Source organism: Saccharomyces mikatae, assembly GCF_947241705.1.
Source record: "Saccharomyces mikatae IFO 1815 strain IFO1815 genome assembly, chromosome: 9".
Taxonomy (NCBI): domain Eukaryota; kingdom Fungi; phylum Ascomycota; class Saccharomycetes; order Saccharomycetales; family Saccharomycetaceae; genus Saccharomyces; species Saccharomyces mikatae.
In genome coordinates, this window is record NC_079264.1 from 238,943 (window position 1) to 258,991 (window position 20,049).

The window sequence follows — 20,049 nt, forward strand, 5'->3', positions numbered from 1 at the left end:
AATATTGGATAATGCTAATGCGCTCAACCCAATGTTGTTCCTTTTTCTGCTTTTACATGAAAAACTTAATGACGCTCTTTGCTAGGCCCTCTACGTATGTTTTCTTATTTTCCTATTCCATGTTGTAAGCGCTCGGACAAGTCAAAAAAAGGCTAGCTGTGCCTTAAATAAAATAATCTCGCACTAAATGGAATCTATCATTACACGGGTCATTCTACGTGCGGTATGTAAATATGTATTTATTCTAGTTATGATACACCTGGTTCAGGCTGTTTCCATATCCCTTTGGGCCATTGTAGCACTCCTGCATTCGTATAGTCGCCTCTATTTGTTGGAGATCGTACAGAAGCACGAGCCACTCTTAAGTACAAGTCTATTGTTCCGTTGGAAGCATCAAGAGCATCGTCCATCATTTTGGTAAGTTCCGGATTTCCCACTCGGAGAGCATCAATGCTCACTGTTTCGTTCTTGCCGACGTACACTTCTACATCATTTAAAAGCAATGAAAAGCCGTCTATAATTCCTATTTGATCAGTTACTGAATCGGTTGCATTTAGATGCCATGACAGGGAGTGAACTTGATCACTGTTATAATCTAATATTGGTGGCTTCAAAGAAGCCCCTGCCTCCCCTCTTAACAAAGCCGTATCAGTCTCGACTATACTTGCAAAATCCCATCTTGCAACACCAGATAAAATTAGCCCAACTAAAATACCTTGGAACAGATAGGCTGATGAACCTCTAGTAGCACATCCTGGAAGCAGTAACGTGCCTAAGATGTAATGGTGTATTCTCAAATTTAGCCCGGGCAAATATCCTAACGCTACCAATCCACCAATAAAAGAAATATATATTTTGAAATACTTTCTGAAACGTCCTGATTTCCAAAGTGAATAAGCTTGTATAAATGCACATGTAAGAATAGTCGCGGCGATAGATCCCACAGCAGTTAGTGCACCAGCTTGTTCTTTCAAATCTGTTGCCGTTAGTCTATCAACAGGTAATCGGTCAAATGTTACATTATTCGAGATGCCTAGCCAGAATGTAGGATACCAAAGTATCAACTTCGCTATAGGTGAGCCATTTTCTAGTGTCCTCTTTACGGCACTCTTCCAAACAACATACAAAACGAAGCATAAAGGTAGAAGTCGTTGAAAACCTACACTGAAAAGCTCGTACACGCTAGCTGGATCATGTGCATCTGTTAAGAGAGGAGGGTCCAACGATAATACAAGAGTCCAATAACCTACTATTGTGTTTATCCAATATCCATAAATACTATCGTATAAATAAAATATTGGTAATCCAAAAAGAATATTCAATGCCACTACAGCTGCTCGAGGATCATAACAGCCTGACAAAATACCACCTTGTATATCTCTGAATGAGTACGAACCGGGAAAAAATGAATTAAACGCTACTGAAAAACCTGTGTTGTACATCCCCTTTCTTGATGGGAAAGAATTTTGTGCTCCTTGCATAGAAATTTTAGTACACCCACCATAAAATGGCGAAATAACACCTGCATGCACTGCAGATGCACATGGAAAGGAGTCGCTTCGGTAAGGATAGGACACAGCCATCGGGTCCTCTTCACTGAACAAAGCACCTCCACCAATTTCGTATCCTGTGTATTTCACTCTTCTATTCCCAACTGCAATGGCAGAGTACGTCCACCCACCTCTATCACATAATGCTGGGCACCTGATCATGTATTCTTCATCGTCAAGGGGACCGCAGTTTTTAGCATTCAAGCCGCATTCATTATTAGTACCCTCCCAATTCAAGTAGGAGTTGCAACTTAAAGACAGAATGGGAACCCTCTCGGAGCCATCATTAGGATGGAAATACGGTGGCCTGATAAGGTACGGATAAATGAGGAAGTAAAATATACGCATCCAAAAGCCGCAGTATGCAACTAGTAGTAATAACCGTATAAACTTATTCGATATCTTAGCTTTGAATGTATTTTGTGGAAACTCATCTATTCTTTTCAACCATCCCCAACGTTTGGGAAAGCTGGGCTGTTCGTCACTAGGTTCAACAGGGCCATTCCAAACTCTTTCAAAAAACTTCTGTATGGGTGATTTTCTCTTCAAGAGCAGCCATCTTGACTTGTTATTTTCGGTTCCCTCTTCATCAGGCATGCTTTCCATATCTACGTTCGTAAAGTCCCGCAATTGTATAGATTCGGTCCCATGGTGATGTCCTTCAGCATCACTCGAAGGGACAGAACCTGTGGCCTCCCACGTCGTATTAGCATTATCATCAAAATGAACACCCATTCACTTAAATGCCAATTGGTCTATCTTCACGTTTCAATGTTAATTGGATTGTACTTCTGAGATTTATAAAGTATATTGTACTCCTGTAGTACTCACTCTCTCAATGGTATATCGTGGTTTTTATTTCACGCCCCAGAGTTTTTTGCGACGGTATATCTGCAAAAGTATATATAGAACATGGAAAACAATAAAAAAGGAATACAGTTTTTTACTAGCGTACATGAGTGTAAATATATATATATGTGTATTAGAAGTTTTTTGATGGGGTCTTGAAACATTTAATGAAAAAGCACCCTTTAAGTTGGATAAAAAGGAATTATATCAGATTAATCAACCGGAACATGATTCACATGCTTCTGGAGTGGGGGCCTGGCAAGCAATTACTTTTTCATTATAAATGTCACATTTTTTCTCGTCAGTATCATCCTTGATTGTTTCCGTTGGAACTGCAGGGGCGACCCCGTCTTCTAATTTCATATTTGACATCGCACTTGAAACCGAAGATTGCTCAGATGGAACTGGTGATACTTCCTTTTCATTATCTAAGTTTTCAGTAGGCACTGATGCGGCTTGTTGTTCAGAGAATTTCGTACCTTTTGGAACATAAACGGGGCGATCCAATTCTGAAACCGAAGCAATATGTGTAGCAGCTTGATCGGCAACCTCTTGATCGATAGTAAACTGGATAGCAGCAGAGGCAGCCTGTGTTCTTAAGTAGTACATACCAGTTTTCAAACCTTTCTTCCAGCCATAGAAATGCATGCTCGTAATCTTACCCATTGATGGTGATTGTAAGAAAAGGTTCAAGGAGTGGGATTGGTCAATGTAGATGGAACGATCAGCAGCCATGTTGATAATGGTTTTTTGAGAAATTTCCCAGACAGTTTTGTATAATTCCTTCAATTCCTGTGGCACATTTGGTAAGCCCTGAATGGAACCATTTTGTGTGATTAGATATTGCTTCATACTATCATCCCAAATACCCAGGTCGACTAGATCACGCAATAAATAAGGATTTACGACTTGGAATTCACCAGACAAGACACGACGAGAGTACATGTTTGAAGTCACTGGTTCAAAACATTCATTATATCCAAGAATTTGGGATGTTGAAGCGGTTGGCATTGGAGCCATTGTCAAGGAGTTTCTCAACCCATGTTCCACGATGTCTTTTCTTAGTGTTTCCCAATCCCACATACCAAAAGGCTTAGCATTCCACATGTCAAACTGTAAAATACCTTTAGATGCTGGAGAACCTTCAAAAGTAGAATATTTACCTTCTTTTTGGGCCAACTCACAGGAAGCTTCAAGGGTAGCATGGTAAATGGTTTCGAAAATTTGTTTGTTCAGGGTTTGAGCTTCTTCAGATTCAAATGGTAGACGCAACATCATATAAGTATCTGCTAACCCTTGAACACCCAGAGCAATAGGTCTATGCTTCATATTAGAGTTTCTAGCCTCAGGAACTGGATAATAATTACGGTCGATCACTCTGTTCAGGTTATGAGTAATGACTTTAGCAATCTCATGTAAGCTCTCGAAATTATACGTAGCGGTTTTACCATCTTCAGAGTTCTCAACGAACGCAGGCAAAGCAATAGAAGCTAAATTACAGACAGCGGTTTCATCTGGAGAGGAATATTCGACGATTTCACAACATAAATTGGATGATTTGATGGTACCCAAGTTCTGTTGATTTGTTTTTCTGTTGCATGCGTCCTTATAAACCATGAAAGGTGTACCTGTTTCTGTTTGCGCTTGTAGGATGGCATACCACAACTTTTGGGCTTTAATAGTTTTACCGCGACCTTCTCTTTCATAACGCGTATACAACTCTTCAAACTCGTCACCCCAAACATCATCTAAACCTGGAGCAGCACTGGGTGAAAACAAAGTCCAGGCTCCATCTTCTTGGACACGTTTCATAAAAAGATCAGGAATCCATAGCGCTGGGAACAAATCTCTTGCACGAATTTCTTCTTTACCATGGGTTTTCCTAATATCGACAAAGTCAAAGATGTCTGCATGCCATGGTTCCAAGAAAAGCGCAAAGGCACCAGGTCTCTTGTTACCACCTTGGTCCACATAACGAGCAGTATTGTTGAAAACACGAATCATAGGAATCAACCCATTTGAAGTACCGTTAGTACCAGCAATATAAGAGCCTGTGGAACGAATGTTGTTGATGTGAAGACCAACACCACCTGCAGTTTTGGAAATCATAGCACATTCTTTTAACGTGTCATAGATCCCTTCAATAGAGTCATCCTTCATCGCAATCAGGAAACATGAAGACATTTGTGGGTGTGGCGTACCAGCGTTGAATAAAGTTGGCGAAGCGTGAGTGAAATATCTTAACGACATCAAGTTGTAAGTCTTCAGCACAGAATCGATATCACTACCGTGGATACCTAGGGCCACACGCATCACCAAATGTTGTGGACGCTCTGCCACCTCACCATTTAGCCTTAGCAGGTACGAACGTTCCAATGTTTTGAAACCAAAATATGTATACTTGAAATCTCTGTCGTACACGATCGCCGAGTTTAAGGTATCTTTGTTCTCCATGACAATATTGTAAATTTCATCAGATATCATAGGAGCATGCTTTCCGGTAGCAGGGTTGATCCAGTCATGCAAGTCCTCAATAACTTTAGAAAATTGTTTTGTCGTCTGTTTATGCAAGTTAGAAATGGCGATCCTAGCAGCCAACGTCGCATAATCAGGATGCACAGTGGTCATGTACGCGCATGTTTCAGCAGCTAAGTTGTCTAGTTCGACGGTAGTGACACCAGAGTACACACCAGAAATGATACGCTGAGTCACCTTAACGGCATCGATACGGTTTGGATCTAATCCGTAAGACAAACGGGTGATACGAGAAGTGATTTTGTCGAATTGCACGGGCTCTTTGCGGCCATCTCTTTTAATGACATACATGTGTGTAGCAGGTTTGTAGAATTTATTGCTGTTGCGGTTCTTGCTTATCTTGCTTAGTAGAATCCAGAATGAGATGAGAAAAGCACAAGGAATGAGGAAAAGAAAGCAAATACCAATGCGTTTATATACTTTTTTCAGTGGAACACGAAACAATATAAAGAACTTTGAGACGGAACACGAAACGCGTCAGTATTGCACGATTCATCATTACAATAGAACAATAGAGTATTGTTCTCTTCCCATCCTGTCGTTTGGCCCTCGCCATGGCAACCGGGTTTTTGCCCCTTTGAGCAGCGGCCAGGTGTCGTTGCTGCGACAACCACGAAAAAAAAAAAAGAACAAAAGAACAACGGCACGCAATGTTGCTGTGACAACCGCAAGTAGACAACTTAGCTTTTTTACTTCTTTAGCTCTTTTACTTCTTTAGGAAAAGTAGCAGCCAAGAATGAAAGCTTCCACTACTAGCAGTGCAGACCATAAGAGGTTTTTTCTTTTCTTTTTTTTTTATGTACACTGGATACTGAATGGTATATGTTTACGCGTGTGAGCAATTTTTTTATGTATGTACGTAGGTGCGTAAGTGCTGGCTCTTTTTATGCTTGCTACCTTCTTTTGTTTCTTAAAAAGAAACTAGCCACGGCCACAGCGCCGGCCAGGACTCCCCCAGCTACAACGACACCTTTGAGTGTTTCCTTCTGAATCTTGTCCTCCACCATACTCTTCAAAGCGCCCACCTGCTTGTTGTTACGCTCATGTTCAAACAGCGTATCAACATATCGCTTTGCCATGGAGTATTCACCCAGTTTGTAGCAACCAATAGTCAAGTAATATAAGCATTCCCGTCTACGGGACTCTGCCTCTTTGTAAATGTCCGTGAGGATTTTCACGCCGAGTCTTTCGTCATTTGTGTCAATGGATTTGATCAACCCCCATGAGTAGTTAAATCTTGATTGTATGGTGGCGGTGGGTCCCCCCTCAGAGACGACTTGCTGGCGTAAAATCTCCAGCTGTTGGGGATAGAGTGGTTCGTATGCATCCTTAAGAGTTGGCCAAAAATCTACCTTAGTCATTCTTGTGTCACTATGGTTGCACTCTTAATTGCCCTCTTGTGTGTCGTTTTAACCTATTTTATGGTAAGTAACTTGCGCAGAGTAATGGCAAGTTTGCTTTGAAAGGGGTCCAGTCCAGCCCGCTCTGTGGTGTCCGGCATAAATGCGCAAAAAGATTGGTTCATGGTAAGAACTGAAAAATAATCGATGAGCTTAGTTCTTGAGCACGATAACATCGAATGGAACCCAACAGGACAGTAGTACATATGCAGGACACAACAGAATCCAGCACATCGAAACTTGGCACAAAAAAATACTGGGACGAACTATATGCCTTGGAGCTGGAGAATTTTAGGCGAAATCCGCAGGATACCGGAGACTGTTGGTTTAGCGATAGCGATGCGGAACAAAAGATGATTGATTTCCTGGTAGACAACATCGGTGCGTACAGAATTACAGAGGATGCATCTGTTGTGGACATTGGAACAGGTAACGGACACTTGTTGTTTGAACTGCACGAAACGGAATTCCAGGGCAAATTGGTTGGGATAGACTATTCTGAGGAAAGTGTTAAGCTCGCCACTAACATAGCAGAGGCTACCGGCGTGGAAAAATTCATCAGTTTCCAGCAAGCAGACATCTTTAGTGAGGACTGGAACCCGGAAAGATATGACATTGTGCTGGATAAGGGAACGTTGGATGCAATTTCATTAAGCGGAGTTAAGATCAATGGCGGGCTTGACGTAGTTGATGTATACGCCGGAGTGGTGGAGAAAACTTTGAAGAAAGACGGTGTTTTCTTGATCACTTCTTGTAATTTTACACAAGGTGAGCTAATAAAGATCATAGAGACGGATAATTTAAAAATGTGGAAAACAATAAAATACCCAGTTTTCCAGTTCGGCGGTGTCCAAGGAGCTACCATATGTAGTGTAGCATTTGTTAAACAAAACTGATTGTTTTTTATTTTTCAATGTATTTTTAATGTTATTTTCATTTATTACTTATTTAGGAACGGACTTGACTATAATGTTATACAATTCATCCGTGGTCTCTTTCTTACCAGTCTTTATAGCATATTGTGCGGGGTCACCGTTGTCGTCGACTGCTAGTAATCTTATGAACTTCTCGCTCTGCAAGGAACCCGTAAACCCCTTCTGCACAGTAAATCCCTTGACTAGCTGAATATTTAAAATGACTTTCAAGATACCGCGGCACCTCATGACAATACGCGTTTTCTCCTTATCTTCTTTGCTTTTATTAACCTTGATGACACCAACACCTCTCTCCTTCCAGCCTTCTTCAATTTTGGAGAGTTGATATAGTTTAGCATTGACTTGGTATATACACTCTTCAGACTCTTCACCTGATCTAATTTCTTGTTTTTGCAATTTAAGAGGTTTTGGGTTGTCGTTCGGTTCTTCTGAGGCCCTTGCCAGTGTTTCAGATCCATCACCAACTTTTTCTTCGTCGTTGGGGGCTTTGTTCTCATCTCCAGAGTTGTTGTCTGCTTTATTTTTCAATATTTTGAAGCCGCTGCCAAAAGACAGACCAGAACCAAATGCAAATGACTTCTCTGTTTTGCTATCAGAAGCCGACGACGATTTGACACTGTTGGCTAGCTCTCCATCTTTCATGTCCTTCTTGGCAATACCGAACCCAGTCCCAAATTTAGATGCCGCCCCAAATACAAATTTATCCTTCTTTTTGTCACATTCTACAGCAGCAGTACCTGCGGCACTTCCGTCATTAGTCTTGACCTTTTTGTGTGGTAACTCATGGTCTTTTTTCGCTTCCTTGTCCCTCTTCTCATGGTTATCATCATTGGTTGTTTCTGATTTGTCGCTTATTTCTTTTCCTTGTTTATCCTGGTTATTTTCCCTTGGTCTTTTAGCACTTTTGTCTAGTTCACCAATGGGACATTCAACTGCAGCCTGTTCCACCTCAGACTTTTCCTTGGTGGCATTACTATTATTGGTCTCACTCATACTTCTGAAGAGGTTACGCGTGCTTATTTTATTTGTTTCGTGCAAAATTGATTTATTAAGTATTTTGAATGAATAGCAACTAAACTTTTCAAAACTCACTACTAATTTCAACCTCGCTAAACAATGTCGATTCTTAAAAAAAAAAAAAAAAGCTTCACTAGGGCAAAATACTTGAAGTAAAAATAGACTACGAGTGAGATCCTTAAAATTTTATACTTATATATTCTTTACACTAAGATTTATGGGCAAAGCATCATACGGTTCTTCTATCCGATATATAATGAACGATAGGTGTTACACCACTTACTTGAGTGACTTTTTCCAACCAAGCAAGCAAGATCCCCCCTTGTTTCTGACCCTGGGGTACAGACATTCCTTTATAGAGATATTTCACCAGCACATCCTTCTGAGAATCACTCAAGGTTTTGATTACATTGCCAATATCGGCTTGTCTAACTTGCGTCAATGCCTCAAGAACGCTTCCAAAGTACTGCTCCTTTGTCGCAGTGTCTGCACTGTATGGAGGATCGGTTGTGAGCAATTGAACGGCCCCCGTAGAGTCTCCACTTGTAGCTAGTGAGCGCAATTGATTCATTCGAGGTTGTAATTCTTGTAATGTGACGGTGGTTTGATATGGTGGTACTAGATCGGCAGCAGTCAGCCTACCGCTCTCCGGATCATATGCATCGATGTCAATTCTCCTCCAGTCTGCTTCCATTCTTTAATCGTTCGCTTGTACTGCAGTAAGTCTTTACTGCCTCATGTGCTGAATTATCTGTGTTGAAGACCTGTTTTTCTCTTGTTTAGTTATAGGGGCAAAGCCCAAGAAAGGGAAGGAAGAGTATATATTAATTGATGTGCGGGTAATTATAAACAACAAGTGGTGAAAATAAATTATTACTAATGTTCAATAGTCAGGCATTTCTTTGGCAGCTGGTTGAGATTCCCTAGTCCGCGAGTTTCTTGATTTATATACAGAAGTAACAGCAGCTGTTGGAGCGGAGGCGGAAAGCAAGGGCCTGTTGCCGTGGTATCTCGTGTCCGATGTGGAACTGCCGTATCTATCAGAGTTATATGCGGAGGAAGAAGGTTCTCTGCGTGGCGGCCTGGGAGCGTAATTTCTTTCTGTGAGATTGGCTATGCTTGAGCTTGCAAATCTTCCTGGAAGTCTGCTATCTCTGTTGGAGTAGCCTCTGCCTCCTAGGCCACCGCCCAATCTTCTTGGCTTGAAATATTTGACAGTTCTGCCTCTTTCTATATCGACTATACAGACCCTGTCTTTGATTTGAATACCCCTGTGTACTCCGATTTCCTTAAATGCCATCTTGCTACTCATTGGGTCTTTGAACACTATGAAGGCATAACCTCTGCTCTTCTGGGTGATCTTATCCTTGACTATTCTAATTTTTTCAATCTCGCCAAACTTAACAAAATGTTTTTGCAGTTCAACTTCGTCAAGGTCGTATGGTAACCTCCCAATAAATATTGTTCTGTAGGGATCTGTGTCCTTGATATGAGGGTCGCTGTTTGGATTCCAATTTTGTAGTCTCCGATCTAACAATTGGGCATTTTTGATCTTGGAAAGTTTGATGTCTTCATATCTTTGGAGATGGTCGTTTGGAGATCCTTCCTGATACTCCTCCATATAGTGCTTCAAAGAGGTTGATAGTAAGTTTGCGACACCAGTGATATTTGGGTTTGTTTGTCTCTTCGCATATGGATAATCTGTTGGTCTTTTGTAAGACAAAGGCGGCCTTGGTCTGAAAAGTCTTGACACATCGTCAGGATATTTGGATAGATTATAACTCATCAAGGTATAGGTACTGGGTATTTTTTTTAAACTTCATCCCTTCATTCGATGATCAAGCTGTGCCATATTTTCCTTTTTTTTTTCCAAATGTGTTTAATTTTCTACAAAGAGGGCACACACAATGGAGCTGATGAGAACCCATGAGCGAAACAAGCAGACAAGTAGACAAGCAAGACATGAACAGAATCATGATGGTCTGTACTTTCCTCCTCCCTATTACACTAAGAAAGCTTAATTGGTACGTATGATTGCGATAGCAAGAATCCAGCCTAGGATTTTTCTTTATTTAAGGTCGCCTTGTAAAGACAAAACATTAAAAAGAAAACCCCCGTTTGTTTAAACAATCATCAGATTTAATATAAAATGAAATGCAAGAATTGATAATGCAATGAGATAGTGAACAACAAAATATAAAACGAAAGAAGATGTAACAGTATTGTTATGTATGATTGTCGATTTCCTCTTACAAATTTCTATATTCTCGAGGATAGCTTCTAGTATACTCAGGATACCTAATATTATGGCCTTTAACAACGACAAAACCCCAACAACTATTTCACTATTCACCTGTTTCTCAATAATCATGATCACGTGCCATAACTTATACCTCCCATACATACTTGTGGTGACAAGATAGGTACACTTTTTCTGCGTTTCACTAAGGAAGCAATGGAGGTTTCTGTACCATTACCACCACCACAGCCACTATACTCTCGTAGTGAAGTCCCTAGCATGGAATTATGTGGTATCGTTGTTATCTGTCGTTCGCCACCCTCAGTATAACCAACGTGCACGCCAATATCACTCTCTAAGAAAATCGTATCAGGATTGGTACGGACAAACTCTTCATAGCCTACGTCGAAATTAAATTCTGCTAAAGCTGTGACTGTGGTTAAACCTAAAACGGTGACTATTGCTTGAAAAAACTTTGGAGAAATTCATGATGGACGCTTACGTTCAGAGTCTGAGAAACCACTCATTCCTATGTCCCGTGTGGTTGGTCGCAATTTGCTGCTATATATATAACATGGCTGTAGAGAGATCTACGTAGGATCTGCCCACTATCAAGGGGGATTTACCAACGTTGTCTTCTATTCTAAATGTTCAAACAAAAGTTGCATCGTATCCCCCGGCAGTTTTCTCGGCCGCTTACAATAATTCTAGTGAGAGGATTATTGCCTGTTGTAGGTGCAACATGACAGTTGCCTACTAACTAAATAATAATCAAAGTCGGTTTCTCAAGAATGGAAATCCTGTTGTAACCTTCTCAAAGAAGCAACATTGTATAAATTAATCTGTAAAGAATACTGTAGTAACCGTCGATACAGGTCTACGTGAGTTTACTGACAAACATGCTGAGTGATTACGAGCTCAAAAATATAGTACGCCATATTATTCCTCCTTTTTCTGATCTGGCTCCGGTTCTGGATACGGTTCTGTAGGGATATGTGTTTTTGATATGAGGGTTGCTGTTTGGATTCCAATTTTGTAGTCTCCGATCTAACAAATAGGCATTTTTTTATCTTGGATAGATTATAATTCATCAAGGTTTTGGAACTGGCTACTTTTTTCATTTAAGGTAGCGTTAAGACAAAACATAAAAAAAAGAAAACATGTGTTGATTACTGACTTGTATACACCGCATTAATTACGTACGCATCAAAATACACGCATATAAATTCTTCTTATTTTCTTTATAGCTTGCTACATATCGTTAATTCATAAAATTTCGTTAATTCATAAAAAATGGACCCCCTACACCTAAATAAGTGGCTGTACGGGTTCTGTCTTGTAATCAACATCCACCATCGCACCATCGTGCTTACATACGACTTCAACGGATACCTTAAATTTCTTGGCGTTCAACTCCGTTTCTTCACCATAATTCCAGACGATCTTTTCAAAGGACTCTTGCTTTTTCTTATCATGGAATTTCAATTCCGGCTTGTTGATGGCGGTCTTGATGTCCTTCAACAAATGTTTCTCAACATGCTGGTGTAAATGACGAACAAACTTCTTCGAGTGCGAGTTGGCCGTTTCTTTGATCTTTTCCGGATCGTCGTGCGCATCATGCAATACAAAAGGCGGATAATACTTCAATTGGCAGTGAACGTGATCGAACTCTTGGTCTTCCGTCTCGCCCTTCAAATATGTTCCAAAATCATGCAAATCTTCAAAGACTTTCAAGGATTCGCCACTTTTGGTGGTAATGGTGGACATCTTAGGACCCTTTGCTTTCTTATCTTTTTTCGTCATTTTTACGGTGTAAAATTCTTTGCTATATAATATACGTTACTTTCTTGCACTTGACTGTGTTTCAACAGATGAATAAATGAAAATTTATCTTTACGATGAAGATGTAAAAAAGTCAAAACAATTGTGAGTGGTAAGGTCAAGACGGAATACGACCCAAGCTGCGCTTATATACACACGAGTCGATTCGCCAACCATTGCGAAGATTCAGAACAAAAGCCAAAGAAAAAGACAAAATACCCCAACTATCGTCACGTCAAGTGGCTAAAACCATCGCCACATAATGGCATAAGCCATACCCCGCATGTATATTTTGTATCCCTTTAGATCCTTCGTTCAGCCGTATAGCCGCGAAACTTCGCTTACTATTCCTGGCCATCATTGCACCCAACCGTTTGGTCACCATATTCTAACAACAGCAACTAGGATCGACAGTAAGAAGCTTCAACATTATTTTAGGCACTATGGCCGAGTGGTTAAGGCGACAGACTTGAAATCTGTTGGGCTCTGCCCGCGCTGGTTCAAATCCTGCTGGTGTCGTTGTTTTTGAATATTTTTTTTTATCCCTTGCTTTGATTTGATACCTTACGCAGCCTCACACTGAATGGTGATCACAGACTCACAATTGTTTCCTGGGGGTTACCCCTAGTGGCTATGGTTCGTAGAATAATCTGCGCGATGTCTTTCAACAAAAACCGCAGAGTCTCCTTTTCGGTGGATCCTCTTATACCCGCGTGCGTAGGTGAGGAAACGGAGAAAGCCACGGAAAAACACGATACAAGAGTCATTCGTTATGCACAGACACAACGACTCCTGCGGGGACGGAAATAAGCGGATTACTCTACTTTCCGCGGAACATCGGACAATGAGTATAAGAACGTCCGATGGGCGGGTAGCTGCCACGGAATCAGCACGGCATTTCCGTGGTTGACTATGACTTTTGATCTATTCCATGTTATTCTGCCCTGAATTCTGCGCCCCTCGGAGAACGCTTCTTTTCTTTTTCTTTCTTTTCCTTCCGTACTAGGCAGCAGGATCAAAAATGGAACTGCAAACCAAGTGGGCAGATTACGTTTGCGCACTGTGCATTTTTTGACAGATTATGTTTTGCTTCGCTCTTATTTCTTCAGCATAAGTGTGAGCCATATGTTCCCTGAAATCTTTTCATCGTCTTCTTGTCTTTTTTTACTATAAATCAATGTGCTCTATTCCTTGATTCTTGCCTTCTGGATCTTCGGTGATAGTGTGGGTGAAAATAGTGTTTTTAAGTCTATTCTGTTTAGTTTGGTTCAATCTAGTCTAGCCCTTTCCTGGCCATACGAATACTACTAGCTTTTTCCCTCTCTCTTTCTCTTTCTCTACTACTAGACTATCCTTTTCCTCTTTCTTTTTTTTAGCTTTTGTTTCTATTGCCCCCATCGCATCTTAGCATAAAACCCATCCGCATTCCCTTTCCTACCTACTTCTTTTCTGTTAGTTATAGTTATAAAATCTTCTTTAATCTTTTCTTCCTCCTCTTCTTTGTCATTTATATCCCTTACACATATGAACGGTCCTCCAACTTTTACTCAATATAGAATAAATAAGTTTTCTGGGAATGGAGCTACCCATAAGATTAGAGAGCTATTAAATTTCAACGATGAAAAAAAATGGAAACAGTTTTCGAGCAGAAGATTAGAGTTGATAGACAAGTTCCAACTAAGTCAATATAAGGCAAGCGAACAAGATCAAAACATAAAGCAAATTGCTACAATATTGAGAACGGAATTCGGGTACCCTGTAAGCTGTTCTAAAGAATTTGAGAAGCTAGTCACTGCTGCTGTACAATCCGTAAGAAGAAACAGGAAACGATCAAAAAAACGCTACGCTTTAAGTATAGCCAACGGCGGGAGCGGTAATGCCAACAATAGCATCTCGTCAAATTCCACTTCTGATGATGAGATCTCTCCCTCCATTTACCAGCGTGCCAATTCGGAATTCTTACCCACCTCCAATTATACTGCAGATTTCCAGGTCTCGAACAAATTCCAACCTCTTATGAGTCATCAGAGCCCCAGCGGAACAATTTTCGCTACTATGAGCAATCAAGAAGATCTATCTCCATCGGTCACTTCTACTCAGCAAAAGTATAACGATATAGTCACTATGTTAGTACACGACCTGGTTACAAATGTTGTGCCCTTATCAGAACAGGCTCTGAAGGACCCATATACGGGACCAAACTTGTCTCACTTTGCTACATCTTCCCTCAGCCAGCCACCCAACATTACCGCAAACATCCCGATAGATTCCACAGTACCCTTTTTCTTGAGAGAAAAATTGCTCCTTCAAATCCAAAGATCAAGAACTTGTCAAGACATTTCGCAGGCTGCAGGATCCATTGACATTTACTCCAATCTGGAAATTTTAGGTGAGATGTCAATCCGAATGTCTATCGCATTTGTCATTGAACGATTTTTCTCCAATTTGGTATCTTCCTCAATGAAGTATATCACTTCCAAGACCTGCTCTCCTGAAAATCTGGCTTTATTATCTCAAAGACTCTTTGGCTCCGCTACAAGGCATAACTTATCTCATTTTCCTGCTGCTCAAGTGCAACTAAGACTACTGTATTTGGTCATAGGTGGTATTGTAAAGGATTTCGGTTTCGACCCTACGTTATATCCTTTAAGTGAAATCATACATCATATTGTAATGGTTCAGTATCCTTTGGCTAGCTCTTGTGCGTCCACATCTTCCTCCTCACCTAACAAGAGGGTCAAGAGGAGCCCTCCTGCCGTTTCAGGCGACATTATGATGAATAATAACACACTATCGAATAGGGCTACCCTATTAACCACGTTACCCATGAAACCTCAATTGGCTAATAAGGATGTTAATCGTAGAGTCATCATTAGATTCAATGATCAAGAACAGGCCTTCACTTTCCATCAGTTGAGTAATGGCCCACCCACGGTCTCAGAAATTTTGGACAACTGTAGAAACTTATTCAATATTATCAACAAGAACAAAAATTTCGGTATCTTCCATAACGATAGCCTACTGAATGACGAAACTTTGGCAAGGTTGTTTGATTCTTTTTCTTCAAGCGAAATTCATCTTACCATCAGAGACATTTCCAGCATTCCACTACCAGATACCAAAGTACCAGTGCCCATCACACTACCCAAAATGTCATGCTTAGGGGATAACCCCCCTATACCTTCCATTCAATTGGTATCACATGAGAAAGATGATCCAAAAAAGTCAAGCCTAACAGCTTTTGATAACATTATTAATAGAATATCTAAATCGCCAATGAATGAAGATAACAGTAACACCACTCTAAACACCAATACCACCGCTCTCAACACAAATAATAATGATAATAACGAAGCTGTACCCGTACCTTACGTCACAAAGAATAAAAATTCTTTTCAAAATGGCAATCTACCCCAGCCGGTTTTCCAACCTTTGCTATGATAAGGGTACTGAGAAAATCGCCTACGTACATATTTATTCTATACACATTCCTCACTTTTTATATCCTTTTCAATTCACGTACATACCTATGTTAGATAAATAATAATATCCTCTTTGTTCATACTTTAGTATTGCTGTTGTTGTTTATCAAATTCATCTTCGTCAAATGGTGGTAGTTCCCTTACATTAATTTTGTACCCCAGTGAGTATTCTTGGTCTTGTAAGGACTCGAAGGTCAGATCAGACAGTTCCTTATCGTGGAACCCCACAATAGCATTATAAACGATCGTATTAACCTTGAAATACTTTGTCTTATTATTTTCCTCCGTGTTACAGGTGTCTCCGCTGTCACTACGTGTGAAAATATTCGGCAAACTTTTATTAAACTCCTCCAATTCATCCTCCGGTAAATCAAACTTCAATAGGGTTACCTCTTCGTGGTCCTCATAAACCCCCACATAAAATTCCCTCGTGTTGTTGATCGATGACCGAGGTCCGCCATTTGTATATGTACTGTTACTTGAGCTGCCATTGGTGTTCTCATTATCTGATATCTTCAATGCATCCATGGATTCATTTAGTGAAGTAACTTCGTTCTGTTGTTGTAGAAATTGCCTTTCTTGCAGTCTTAATAACTTGGGACATTTCAACTTTATGAAATCTTTAAGAACTGTCCATCTTAGCCTTCCAAACTTTTCCAAATGTCCTTTCTCTTTAATTTTAATAACTGTAAAGTTATCTTGGTCCACTAAGTCATTAAAATCAGGTTCAGATAATTTTTCTAAGGATTCCATAGGTATATAGGGGGGGAAATTTATAATCTTCAACTGCCACATACCTCTATTTGTCATTTGTTTTCTGAAACTTTTCTCATTGAATATATGTTTTAGTCGTTTGTGGTTTATTTGGGTTTGTGTAGGTGAAATAGCCCCACTGTTTTTCATTTCAAGGGCATGGTCACTGCCATTTGTATTAGTGGTGGTGCTATTGCCGATATTATTGGTATTCGATGCCATGTTCAAGTTATAAAGGGCAGATATTTCGTTATAAGAAGAGTTTATTTTATTATTCCTCAAAGAAAGATGATGAGGACCTGTGCCAGCATCCAGGTTTCTGGGGTTATTGTGCATATACTTTTGGAACTGGCTTTGGTTCTGATGGTAAAAATGTCGACGACGAGGATAGTGTGTGGGAGAGATCAGTGGACCACCGGCAGCAGCAGCGGTAGACGGAAGTAGATTGGCCTGGTACGGCATTTGCATATTAGGTACTGTGCCTGGAGGAGCACCTAATATAGGTAGCATCGAAGTTGGAAATGGGCCATGAGGCAGGGGAGTAAGAGGCGGCACACCAACCGGTACTGGCACAGGCGTGGTAAGTGGAGTTACGTTTTCATTATTTCGCAAGCCCAATTCAGGCGAGAAAGTGAAATATTGAGAAGGTGGAGTGGAAACAGATGCTGGTTGCGGCGTGACGGATGACACATGACTCACAAACCGAGGAGACAATGACTTATCAGTGTCATCAGTAATGCTCCGAACTTCGTTATTATTATCACTCGCTTCTGAATATCGCAGAGGAAGAGAATCATTCGTATACGGCAACATATAGACAAAGAGGTCATGATAATCCCATTGGTAAGTGTTCAAAGTAAACAATAAATTTTCCAGGGACTCTTTATCGACAGAGTTTTTCAAAATGACAATACAACTTTGGAAAGTGATGAAAGGAGGAACCACAGAAGTCATTGGAGGAAGCATTTTTACCTGCAGGATGTTGCTATGGTATATGATCCCTCCTATCAAGTATTTAACCTGGGCCCAGGTCTTGCCCGGAGGGAGATTGTCAATCCGTATGGAAATACCCTTCGACTGCGGATACATTTTTTTTTTAGGAGAAGCCTTTGTGTTTCTTGTTGGGCTCTCATTTGCAGAGCGAGCAACAAAAACACTGGCAGCAGCAGCAGACTTAGCATTGTAGTGTGGTTCCAACGTCATTATCAAGTAGGCGTATTATGGGGAGAGATAACGCACTCTCTTATATCAGCCAACTGAACTGGTGATCAAGACCGACCAAAATAAATAAAAACCAATCAAAATCTAAAGGAAAAGAATGCAAGAAAGAAAGCTTATTAACCTAATCGTCAAAAAAGCGTAAAAACCCTTACGAAAACGCACAACCAAGGTGAATATCACAACTATCACGTAATACAATACACACACCCACAAAAGAAGTCCATATAATTGAAAAATGGAGCAGAGAAATATATCCCATTCCCCTAATTTTTTGCGGGTCTCGTAAGACTACAAATCCATCGCTTGAAATAACCGCAGTGTCAATTTAAGCATCACTGGAACCAAAGGAGAAAGCTTGCTTGCGCCGCACAGAGTCATTCATAGCATCCAAACATGTCACTATAAACGGGAGGTAGGCAAAGCAAAGGGATGTGTGGGTGCGGAAGCTCGTCGCCTCAATTAGAGAGAGTGGAAGACGTGAGGTCTGGGTGCGGAGCCATGCACGTTTCTTTTCTACCTTTAAGTGAGACTTTCACAAAACACGTCACAGGGTCAAAGAAAACAAAAGTAAAATAACAACTGTCTCAGTCCACGGCAATGACATGGCATGGCCCACAATGACTTTGTATGTCTGGCTTCCTTGGATCTTACCCCGCCACGCCTTAGTAGTGAGACAAACGGAAATCCGTGTCATTTTCTCTCACACAAGCACCTGCGTGCGCCTGGTAATCGCAGAATTCTTATTGTCCGGTTTTCTTATGGGCATAATCATCATCATCGTCACCACCACTGCTGATCTTGCTATGATGAACATCATCATTCTTGTAACGCTCTTACTTGCTGTTATGTGATATTTTATTATTCTTCACTCACCTTTTCCTTTGTGTCTTTTGCTTTGGACCACTTTTTGACCTTTGATGATGTGTGAGTTCCTCTTTTCTTTTTTTCTTTTCTTTTTTCCTTTTTTTTTCTTTTCTTACTCTGTTGATCTCATAGTTTCTTTTCTGTCCATGCTGACGTCTTGCACTTTTCTTGCAATTGACAATGTATATAAATCTTTCATTAGTTTCTCTTGATTAAGGATTTTTCTCTTTCCTTTTCTCCTAGTTATGAAAGGCTTTAATGTTCTAAAAACTATCAAATTCAAAAAAGCAAATATACATACAGCCACAATGCCTTTGACTACAAAACCTTTATCTTTGAAAATCAACGCCGCTCTATTCGATGTTGATGGTACCATCATCATCTCTCAACCAGCTATTGCTGCTTTCTGGAGAGATTTCGGTAAGGACAAGCCTTACTTCGATGCTGAACATGTTATCCACATTTCTCACGGTTGGAGAACTTATGATGCCATTGCTAAGTTTGCTCCAGACTTTGCCGATGAAGAATACGTTAACAAGCTAGAAGGTGAGATCCCAGAAAAGTACGGTGAACATTCCATTGAAGTTCCAGGTGCCGTCAAGTTATGTAACGCTTTGAATGCCTTACCTAAGGAAAAGTGGGCAGTTGCCACCTCTGGTACCCGTGATATGGCCAAGAAATGGTTTGACATCTTGAAAATCAAGAGACCTGAATATTTCATCACTGCCAATGATGTCAAGCAAGGTAAGCCTCATCCAGAACCATACTTGAAGGGTAGAAACGGTTTGGGTTTCCCAATCAACGAACAAGACCCATCTAAGTCCAAGGTTGTTGTCTTTGAAGATGCCCCAGCTGGTATTGCTGCCGGTAAGGCTGCCGGCTGTAAAATCGTCGGTATTGCTACCACCTTCGATTTGGACTTCTTGAAAGAAAAGGGTTGTGACATCATTGTCAAGAACCACGAATCTATCAGAGTTGGTGAATACAATGCTGAAACTGATGAAGTCGAATTGATCTTTGATGACTACTTATACGCTAAGGATGACTTGTTGAAATGGTAATTTTCTATTTTTGATAAAAACTACTGCGCTAAAAAAATAAAATAAAAATGTATGATTTCCCTCCATTTTCGACCAATTGTATAATTTTATATCTGCATGACTTAATAATATAATATAATACTTATAAAATACGAATACTAAAATTCAGATTATTATGATGCATTAGTTCGCCCCAGATCTTTCTTGGTAGTGTAAACGATACGCGCAGATTAACTGAGTAGAAAAACTAAGTAAGGAATAGAAAAAAAAAAGGTTCAATCTTTGTTCTAGTTTTTCTATCTTACTATAAAAGTGTTTTTTTTAGTACGACGAGAAGTTAAAG

At 40.3% G+C, this 20,049-nt stretch overlaps 12 protein-coding genes and 1 non-coding gene across 13 annotated transcripts; 5 read left to right on the top strand and 8 right to left on the bottom strand.

Moving 5' to 3' along the window:
• Positions 1–248: 248 nt before the first annotated feature.
• On the bottom strand, positions 249–2,285 carry SMKI09G1020 (uncharacterized protein; the record flags this gene model as incomplete). Its single annotated transcript, XM_056223193.1, has 1 exon — positions 249–2,285. The coding sequence occupies one exon, from the start codon at positions 2,283–2,285 to the stop codon at positions 249–251; it is 2,037 nt and encodes a 678-aa protein (XP_056082809.1).
• A 330-nt stretch (positions 2,286–2,615) lies between these two features.
• RNR3 (ribonucleotide-diphosphate reductase subunit RNR3) lies at positions 2,616–5,225 on the bottom strand (the record flags this gene model as incomplete). Its single annotated transcript, XM_056223194.1, has 1 exon — positions 2,616–5,225. One exon carries the CDS (start codon positions 5,223–5,225, stop codon positions 2,616–2,618), a length of 2,610 nt encoding a protein of 869 aa, XP_056082810.1.
• A 602-nt stretch (positions 5,226–5,827) lies between these two features.
• On the bottom strand, positions 5,828–6,295 carry FIS1 (Fis1p; the record flags this gene model as incomplete). Its single annotated transcript, XM_056223195.1, has 1 exon — positions 5,828–6,295. One exon carries the CDS (start codon positions 6,293–6,295, stop codon positions 5,828–5,830), a length of 468 nt encoding a protein of 155 aa, XP_056082811.1.
• A 245-nt stretch (positions 6,296–6,540) lies between these two features.
• Positions 6,541–7,230, top strand: EFM4 (Efm4p; the record flags this gene model as incomplete). The annotated part of the gene is made up of 1 exon (XM_056223196.1): positions 6,541–7,230. The coding sequence occupies one exon, from the start codon at positions 6,541–6,543 to the stop codon at positions 7,228–7,230; it is 690 nt and encodes a 229-aa protein (XP_056082812.1).
• Positions 7,231–7,278: 48 nt separating this feature from the next.
• Positions 7,279–8,262, bottom strand: YRB2 (Yrb2p; the record flags this gene model as incomplete). The annotated part of the gene is made up of 1 exon (XM_056223198.1): positions 7,279–8,262. One exon carries the CDS (start codon positions 8,260–8,262, stop codon positions 7,279–7,281), a length of 984 nt encoding a protein of 327 aa, XP_056082813.1.
• A 253-nt stretch (positions 8,263–8,515) lies between these two features.
• ARC15 (Arc15p) lies at positions 8,516–8,980 on the bottom strand (the record flags this gene model as incomplete). The annotated part of the gene is made up of 1 exon (XM_056223199.1): positions 8,516–8,980. One exon carries the CDS (start codon positions 8,978–8,980, stop codon positions 8,516–8,518), a length of 465 nt encoding a protein of 154 aa, XP_056082814.1.
• A 189-nt stretch (positions 8,981–9,169) lies between these two features.
• On the bottom strand, positions 9,170–10,072 carry SNP1 (U1 snRNP complex subunit SNP1; the record flags this gene model as incomplete). Its single annotated transcript, XM_056223200.1, has 1 exon — positions 9,170–10,072. One exon carries the CDS (start codon positions 10,070–10,072, stop codon positions 9,170–9,172), a length of 903 nt encoding a protein of 300 aa, XP_056082815.1.
• Positions 10,073–11,833: 1,761 nt separating this feature from the next.
• On the bottom strand, positions 11,834–12,328 carry RGI2 (Rgi2p; the record flags this gene model as incomplete). Its single annotated transcript, XM_056223201.1, has 1 exon — positions 11,834–12,328. The coding sequence occupies one exon, from the start codon at positions 12,326–12,328 to the stop codon at positions 11,834–11,836; it is 495 nt and encodes a 164-aa protein (XP_056082816.1).
• Positions 12,329–12,783: 455 nt separating this feature from the next.
• Positions 12,784–12,865, top strand: Smki_9.trna5S. Its single transcript has one exon. It is a non-coding gene; the product is annotated as a tRNA-Ser (tRNA).
• A 1,005-nt stretch (positions 12,866–13,870) lies between these two features.
• Positions 13,871–15,787, top strand: VHR1 (Vhr1p; the record flags this gene model as incomplete). The annotated part of the gene is made up of 1 exon (XM_056223202.1): positions 13,871–15,787. One exon carries the CDS (start codon positions 13,871–13,873, stop codon positions 15,785–15,787), a length of 1,917 nt encoding a protein of 638 aa, XP_056082817.1.
• A 125-nt stretch (positions 15,788–15,912) lies between these two features.
• On the bottom strand, positions 15,913–17,784 carry SMKI09G1110 (uncharacterized protein; the record flags this gene model as incomplete). Its single annotated transcript, XM_056223203.1, has 1 exon — positions 15,913–17,784. The coding sequence occupies one exon, from the start codon at positions 17,782–17,784 to the stop codon at positions 15,913–15,915; it is 1,872 nt and encodes a 623-aa protein (XP_056082818.1).
• A 625-nt stretch (positions 17,785–18,409) lies between these two features.
• Positions 18,410–18,598, top strand: SMKI09G1120 (uncharacterized protein; the record flags this gene model as incomplete). The annotated part of the gene is made up of 1 exon (XM_056223204.1): positions 18,410–18,598. One exon carries the CDS (start codon positions 18,410–18,412, stop codon positions 18,596–18,598), a length of 189 nt encoding a protein of 62 aa, XP_056082819.1.
• A 376-nt stretch (positions 18,599–18,974) lies between these two features.
• GPP1 (glycerol-1-phosphatase RHR2) lies at positions 18,975–19,727 on the top strand (the record flags this gene model as incomplete). Its single annotated transcript, XM_056223205.1, has 1 exon — positions 18,975–19,727. One exon carries the CDS (start codon positions 18,975–18,977, stop codon positions 19,725–19,727), a length of 753 nt encoding a protein of 250 aa, XP_056082820.1.
• Positions 19,728–20,049: the final 322 nt, after the last annotated feature.